The sequence below is a fragment of the Condylura cristata genome, unplaced genomic scaffold (genome assembly GCF_000260355.1).
Source record: "Condylura cristata isolate star-nosed mole 26May11 unplaced genomic scaffold, ConCri1.0 scaffold00015, whole genome shotgun sequence".
Classification (NCBI taxonomy): domain Eukaryota; kingdom Metazoa; phylum Chordata; class Mammalia; order Eulipotyphla; family Talpidae; genus Condylura; species Condylura cristata.
The window spans coordinates 40,731,915-40,739,784 of NW_004567116.1; the positions used below are offsets into that span (position 1 = coordinate 40,731,915).

A 7,870-nucleotide genomic window follows, 5' to 3' on the forward strand; every position below is an offset into this window, starting at 1 on the left:
GCGGCGGGCTGGGCCTAGACTGTGGAGGTGGGCCTGGGCAGGGGCTGGGGGCTGGCGCAGTATTTGGGCCAGTGTGTGCGACACAAGGGTGCCAGGCAGGGCCAGAGCCTGCCCAGGGTGGGAAGCGGGTGGTCGATTGCCACACCGAGGCCTGGGGCGGTAGCTTCTTAACCAGGCCCTGCTGGGCCGCCACAGCACTGGGTCCAAAGCAAGCTCATGTGGCTTTAGTTCTCTCTTCCAGGCACAAGTTCTTCATGTTCCAGAAAGGCTGAAAGTCATTATCAGAAGATGTGACAAAGAGGCTGATTGGAAACATCTTAGTCAAATCCTCCTGGTCTCACCCCTCCCGTGCGCTGGTCCAGCCAGGACGCGCCTCCCCGTTCTCAGCCCACTGGGGCTGCAAGGCGTTGGGGCCTTGGATTTCCACATTCTGTGTGGTCCCTGCAGGGTTCTGCGACCACCTCCCCACTCAGACTGGGAGATGCTTAAGAGCAGGGACCCATTTCACTCATGGGCACGGCCAACAGCTCACCCACCGCGTTCCCAGTGCTCAGAGCAGGGTGTGGCACAACACGAATGCCCCGAGGATCTGTTGAGCTGCTGGTTCAACCTTGTTCCCTGAAGTTGCCCAACTTGGGGCTTTCACAGCTGAGCCACATGTGCGCGCCTGGAAGTGTCACCTTCTGATGCAGCAGGAAGCAGGGAAAGGAGCCATGGCTGGGGTTCCAGGACCCTGGCTTGTTGTGTCAGCCCCTCCCCTTCTCCGTGCTTCTGGCTCCTCCACTGACCCCGTGACGGGCCTCCGGGCTGAGCTTGTCAGCAGCCTGGGCGTCTCTAGGCTTTGTACTGTTGGCTGAACTTCTGCCGACGGACGCAGCAACAGGCGGCCAGCGTGGTGAGGAGGATGGCGGAGACCAGGGTGAAGGAGAGGATGATGATGAGGTTGACATTCTTGAGCCCCCCCTTCTCACAGTCCTCGGGGCGCACATGACTCAGGGACACCTCCTCCCGGGAGCCGAAGCGGCAGACCAAGTCCTGGGTGGCATCCACGTCCACGCGGCCCTGGTGCAGCTGGGAGGCCAGCCAGGCATTGCCGCAGCAGCTGAGAGGATTCCCCTGCAGGTAGAGGCGCCGGAGGCTGGTCTCCAGGCCTCCCATGGCGCTGCCTGGCAGGAGGCTGAAGCTGTTGTTCCTCAGGTCCAGCACCTCCAGGGACACGGCCTGCGTCCAGGTAGGCAGGCTGCTCAGGCGGTTCTCGGCAAGGTTGAGCCGCTTGAGGCAGCTGAAGCAAGGCAGGTCGACCTGCAGCGTGGCCAGCCCGTTGCCCTGCAGGGCCAGGACTTCCAAGGAGGCTTCCAGGCCGGCCAGGGCGCCTGTGGCCACGTCTAGCCCAGGGTTGGCAGAGAGGTCCAGCTCGGTAAGCGGGGTGTGGAGGAAGGTGCCCGCGTGGAGCACCTCCATCTCATTGTCCACTAGGTTCAGGATGCGGAGGGAGGGGATGCCGGAGAAGGTCACGCAGTCCGAGAGGCCCAGCTGGCTCGGCCCCCCGCAGGGCCTGACCCGGTTCCCCTGCAGGTTGAGCCTCTGCAGGCTCGCCAGGCCAGCAAAGGTGGTGGGGGGCATGTCCCGCAGGGCATTGTCCTGCAGGAACAGCGTCCTCAGAGACCCCAGGGCCCGGGCGCCCACCTCCAGTGCCCCCAGGGCATTGTGGCTAATGTCCAGGAGCAGCAGGCAGGGCAGGGAGCCAGCGGGCTGGGCCTCGAAGGCCCGCAGGCAGTTCCGGCTGAGGTTCAGGAATCGCAGGGAGGACAGGTGTTCAAGGAAGCCCTCCGGGAGGAGCTCAATTTCATTGTAGCTCAAGTCCAGGTTCAGGAGCTGGGAGTGGTGGTGGGTGCTGGCATTCCAGCTGGGGTTTGAGAGAGGCAAGGCTGCCCAGCCCTCAGAAGGTGCATGGATGCCCTCGCCTCCCAGGGGTGGCCGTGCAGGGAGCCGGATGAGGTTGTTGGACACGTTCAGGTAGATGAGTCTGGGGAGGGCAGCCAGGTCGGGGAAGTGCAGCAGTTTGTTCTCCCGCAGATCGAGCCAGGCCAGCTGGTACTCTGCCTGGGGCTCCGGGGGCGCCATCTGAAAGGCCTCGATACTGTTGCAGCTGAGGTCTAGCACCCGCAGCTGCTGGAGGCTGAAGTCGGAGATGCAGGTGAGGGAGTTCCTGGAGAGGTTGAGGTGGGCCAGGCGAGGCAGGGCCTCGAAAGCACCATCCTCGATGTCCATCAGCACGTTGCTGTGCAGATCCAGCTGCTCCAGCGCGGGCGTGCCCCTGAAGGTGTGGCGGGCCAGGCGGGTCAGGCTGTTCTCGGCCAATGAGAGGGTGCACAGGGCAGGGGCCTCCCCCAGCAGCTGCTCCACCAGGCCACTGTACAAGCTGTTCCCAGACAGGTCCAGGGACAATAAGCGGGGCAGGGTGCCCAGACCGGTGGTACTCAGCAAGGTGCCCACCCCCAGGCAGTTGTTGGCCAGGTTGAGGTGTTCCAGATGCGGCAGGGCCTGGAAGACACCCTGCTGAAAGAAGCTGATCTCATTGCCACTCAGGTCCAGGTGACGAAGCTCCGTGTAGAAGCCCAGCGGTGAGTCCAGAATGCCCCGCAGCTGATTTCCAGACAGGTCCAGGGCCTCGATGTCCAGTGGGAGCATTGAGGGAACCTGGAGCAGACCAAGGCCCTGGCACAAGGCCTCCTTGTCCACCTGGGGAGGCAGGGAGAGTAGCAGGCATTAGGGGGTGCACTAAAGTTGGGACCAGACTTGGTCCTCTAGGGAAGATGACTTAATTCTGTCAGGCTTGATTAGGCTTCTCTTCTGAGAGCCCAGGATACCCCACATTCCAAGTCCCCCCGGCCTAGGCACCTCATGTCTGGGTGACCCCCACCCCAATCCTTGCCCCTGTCTTTGGGGCCCAGTTCAGGGTGGGGCCTCAAGCTTTGATGGGCAGGTGGACAGAGAGGTCAAAGGACCAGTGAACTAACAAAAAAGCCCCGAAGTGGAAACGCCCCGTCGTGATTATTTTATAGGAAACCGAATCACGTATTGTTTAGAATGATCCAGAGCCGGTGAGCGGCAGAGCTGAGTTTACCCCAAACCACCGTCTTTGGGCCCAGACAGTTAGATAGACCCAGTTGGTGTCAGATTATAAACTACTTCAGGAGAAATGTTTCTGAAAGAGAAATATGAAATCTGCACCCCTGTCATCAGTTTTTATTTTGGCCTCCCACCCAGACCTCATTAAGCCTTCATTCGATGGGCAGAGTTCCGGCCCCAGAGCTTCCTCACTGATGCTCCCCAGATGTGACCTCCTTTCTGGTGTTGCTTGCCTCCATCACCCCCCCCCCCTCGCTTCTCATAGCCCAGTCTAGGTCAGAACCTGGAGTGGGGAGTAGGCCCAAGGGACAGGGGAAAGAGGGCCAGCCCCCCCACCCCAATCTTTGAGGGCAAGCCTGTGATTTCGCTGTGTGAGCCCCATCGATCATGTTGATGCTCTGATTTGTGATCTAGGACATAACTCACCCTTCTCCAGCACCTACTCAGCACTTTACATTTTATCAAGACTTGAGGCCCACTATATCATTGACTCCTCACCTCAGCCTGCCCATAAAGTTAGTAGGCCCTATTTGTAGAACCTGAGCTCAAAGAGAGGAATGGAAGTTGAGGCTTTCAGCTTCGAACTGGTGAGGAACAGAGCTGGGATTTGAACCCCGGTGTTCTCACAAGCAAAGGCTCCATTCTTGTCTTCCCACCACGTGTAACTTCTGTGCAAATGCAGTTGCTCTCTCACCTTTCCCCAGGTCCCAGGAGCCTCAGGCCTTGCCAGCAAAGGGCCTTATTTCTACAACCTCCCAGCTCATCCCACTCCCATTCAAGCCTCTGTCCCACTTACTACCCGCCTACCAGTCAAATGCCTGGTTGTGTGCAGTTGCACACACCCCACTCCGATATGCTGCCCCCTCTTAAAACTCTCTGGCACGGCCCTCCCTGGTGGCACAGCGGGTTAAAGCACAGCACTGAAAAGCTGAAGCCACTTCCGCATGAGTTCAATCCCCGCCTGCCCTGGAGGTGACCACATGGCGGGGCAGACCTCTCCTGACCCGCCCGCTGCTCCCCTCAGCAGTATACTTCGTAGATCTGCCTGTTCTGCTCCCCACTCTGTCTCTGGTGAAGCCTCTCACCCGCCGCATCTCTGGCCTGCACCCCAGTTCTGTATGCACAAATAAATAAATCTTAAAAAAAAAAAAAAAGAACCCTGGCACAAAGTCCAGGCCTGTCAGTAGGGCTTTAGAGTGTTTGTGGCTCCCTGCCAACCTGTCCCCTCTCCTTCTAAACCTCAGCAGCAAGCAGTGTCGCCTCCGGGTCTCCTTGCTATCCCCTGTGCTGGTTATGCCAGTCTCACTAGATCTGCAGCGCGACCTCTGTACGCTGAGCTCTGGAGTCTCCTCCCTGGTCGCCTGGCAGGTCAGGGCCTCCACAGGGGCTTCCTCTCTCAGAGCCTCTGCCCTGAACTGGGAATACCTGTGTGGGTACCTGCCACACAGTCATCCCAGAGCAAACAGGGGCTTGTGTGATTGAAGTGGATGCTTGGGCTGGCCCACAGAAAACTTCTTAGAGAATGAAACAAGGCACAGGCTTCACCGGCTCAGTGAAGGCCTAAAGGGTCCGCTCAATCACCTTTCTTAAAGGAAAACATGGGACGACCCAAATAGCTACACTAGTGTCAAAGATCATTAGAGTGACAAAGATGGGGAGGTTGAGTCTGAAGGTGGCAATGACCTGTTCAAGGTCAAAGAGACTCAGTGGTGGTGCCAGCAGGGCAAGAACACCAGCCTGGGTCTTCCCGGCCTAGCCAGCCTCCCACTTCATCCCCAGAGCCCCAAGGTGGGTGCAGGGGTGAAGGCAGGATGGGGACAGAAGTGCCTCTCCCTCCCTCGTCCTCCCTGGTGCCCCTGCCCAGGCATGTGGGTGACTACTCAGTGTAGCAGTGGCTGACACTCCAGGGAAGGCTGCTGCATGGAGTCTGAGACCCTGGGACGCCCCCGCCCCCCACCCGGGCCCCTGCAGGAAGCCTGCCACAGCCACCAAGCCAGTCTGCTTGGCTCCTTCATCTGTCTCGGTCTCTCTGTCAGCTGGGACCACTAGGGAGCACCCTCTCAGTCCCAGCCTCAGCTTCCCAGATCGTCCTGACTTGCAGAAGAAATGGCAACATGAGCACAGTTGCTGCCCTGCATAGCTCCGGGCCAGACTCGGGCTGCACATCGATGGCGAGCCTCATTTGACCCTCCCAGGGACTATTTATCCGATCAGACCCCCAGAGAAAAATCAAGTTTAAGGGGGCAGGCTGCTCTAAATTAGCTAGTCAGAGACTCAAAAGTATCACTGTAAGCCTTTGCCCAATGGTGCGAGCCAAGTTCTGACCACAGGCTCTCAGCGGGATGGGCTCCTGGGTTGATTCTTTCGTGGGCACCACTCCCTGGGCACTTCCTGGGGTGGACGAGATAAGTGCTTCACACTGCATCCCTTGTGCAAATGTCACCTTGCTTCACCTCTGGTTGTGCAAAGGTTCCCCTGGGGTACCAGCCCCTGAGAGCTGAGCAGGGACACAAGTGGGTCAAACCCAGAGGCTAAATCTCCTCTCAGCCCAGGTGCCCGGGACCCCTGCCACAGACCCAGAGGGGCTGCTGGTGGGCAGGCACCTGGCGGGCTGCCAGGGAGGGAGGCTGAAGGCCAGGGGCGCTCTCAGGGTGCCATGCTAGGGCCCTCTGCTTCCTGGGCTTCTAAGCCCCAGCACAACTGACTTATAACCAAGTCCAGTACTTCTTCTGACAACCTGCTACTTACACTCTCACGGACGCTAGAGGTAACTCTCCAGCAATTTTTTTTTTAAAGATTTATTTATTTATTCATACAGAACTGGGGTATAGGCCAGAGGTTCGGGGGGTGAGAAGAGACACCAGAGACAGAGTGGGGAACAGAACAGGCAGGTCTATTGAAATATACTGCTAAGGGGAGCAGCGGGCAGGTCAGGAGAGGTCTGCTGCACCATGTGGGTCACCTCCGGGGCCGGGGATCGAACTTGCACTGAAGTGGCTATGGCCAGCTTGCAGTGCTGTGTCCTCACCCGCTGCACCACCAGGGAGGGCCCTCTCCAGCAATTTTTTTAGTAGGGAAAGGACTTGCCACTAACTCCCTTTTGTCACCTGTATACAGGAAGGAACGGAAGGAGGAGGCTCTGGCAGTGGACAGCCTGTGTCTAGGGAACCGGTTCAAGTCCTGCTTCTATTACTTCCTATCTGTGTGAACTGGTGGGTCACATCATTTCTCTCGGAGTCAGGTCCCTCAGCTGAGAGAGGGCCCTTAGGACAGTGTGGCACCCCAAGAGCCCTGAGCATGTGGCTATTTCTTTTTACTACTTTGAAAATCTCCATAGCTGCCAAATATGTTGATTTTTCCATGGCAGCTTGCTCGTTCAGAGCATGCTTTCCTATCCATGGTCTTGTTTGCTGGTAGTCAAAGCTCACCAGCTCCCCTCTGTCTGTGGGTGGCCCGGGAGCTTCATTCTCAGCCTGTCTCCCCAGGTAGAACATAGAGTTGCACTGGGTGACATCCAAAGCCCTCTCTGCCTGATATTTTGGATTCTGGGCCTCTCAGAGGGGTCCTGGAGCAAGAACTGAGATGACAACAGCAGGGAACTGTGAACTCAGGGGAGGGCCGCTGGCCTGGCTGCCAACCCTTCAGCCCCCAGAAGCCCCTGCCCCTCCTCCCCTCCTCTCTGGTCAAGAGCTTCCAGCCCCAGGTCCTAGTGAGGCTGCTGGAGGGCTCAGTCCAAGCACCAGCCTTGACCTCAGTGACTGCCCAGGCTTCTAAGCAGCCCCGGGCCTCCTTTTCTGGTGAACCCTGCAGGGGCACAGAACCTTCAGGGCAGGAAAGAGGAACAGAAGTAAATCAAACCCGCAAAGTACTCTTGGGCAGAGAGGGGTAGACACCTTCACCAACTACCCCACTGCCCAGTTTTTGAGAAAGAGGGCAGCTCAGCACTTTAGGGACCCAGACCTCCTCCCAGGGTGGGAGGGGAGGAGGAGAGGAGGGGGCAGGGGCTTCTGGGGGCTGAAGGGTTGAAGGGTTGGTCAGCCCTCCCCTGAGTTCACCGTTACCTGCTGCTATCATCTCAGGTCTTGCTCCCAGAGAAGGGAGCAAATAGAATTGGTTCATAGAGGGGTCACGGGGTGTCCTAGAGGAGTAACTGGTGCTTACCCTGCCTGGGCAGGGCCTCTTACCATCTTACAGGGCATCTTGTCTCGGTGTTGGGAGGTGGCCAGGCCCAGAGTCAGCACAGCCAGGAGCTGCAGGGTCCGGTGGCTCATGGCTCTGTGTAGCAGACAGGGTGGGAAGAACGGAAACACCGTCAGACCACTGTCTCCGTCCCACTACCATTCCCGCCACCCCCACCTGTCAGCATCTACCAGCAGGGACCCCCCAGGTCACAGCTGCAGCTGGGGGAAAAGTTCTGTGGATGTGGCAAGGAGGGGTCAGAAATAGGGCTGTAGCCCATCGCAAAGGGCTTCCAATGTCAACCCATCTGCTAAGCCATTTCTCTGGGTGCAGGAGTCTTCCAACAGCAACAGCAGTGGTCACTTTGGATTTCAAAAGATCCCGCCGGTGGAAGCCAGCCTAGAGGGTTAGGTAAGCAGGAGCAGAAGGAACCTAGATCTGCTCTGAGCCAAGCTCAGGGCTGGGGTAGGGTGATGTGGGAGCTGGGCCTCAGGATCCACTTCCATCCAGGTCATCAGCCCGTCCCCCATCCCGGCCCCCAAACGGAATTCCTTAATTC

At 58.4% G+C, this 7,870-nt stretch overlaps 1 protein-coding gene across 1 annotated transcript; it reads right to left on the minus strand.

Annotated features, from left to right (window-relative positions):
• Positions 1-543: 543 nt before the first annotated feature.
• LRRC32 (leucine rich repeat containing 32) lies at positions 544-7,403 on the minus strand. Its single transcript, XM_004683225.2, has 2 exons — positions 7,317-7,403; positions 544-2,742 (listed from the first exon to the last, which is right to left on the minus strand). Exons 1-2 carry the CDS (start codon positions 7,401-7,403, stop codon positions 835-837), a joined length of 1,995 nt encoding a protein of 664 aa, XP_004683282.1. The 3' UTR covers positions 544-834.
• Positions 7,404-7,870: the final 467 nt, after the last annotated feature.

Excerpts from the sequence above, each read along its gene's own strand:
- LRRC32 (XM_004683225.2), bottom strand. The coding sequence starts at position 7,403 with ATGAGCCACCGGACCCTGCAGCTCCTGGCTGTGCTGACTCTGGGCCTG. Across the intron at positions 2,743-7,316 it reads ACAAGATGCCCTGTAAGATG|GTGGACAAGGAGGCCTTGTG; the intron begins GTAAGAGGCCCT and ends CTGCCTCCCCAG.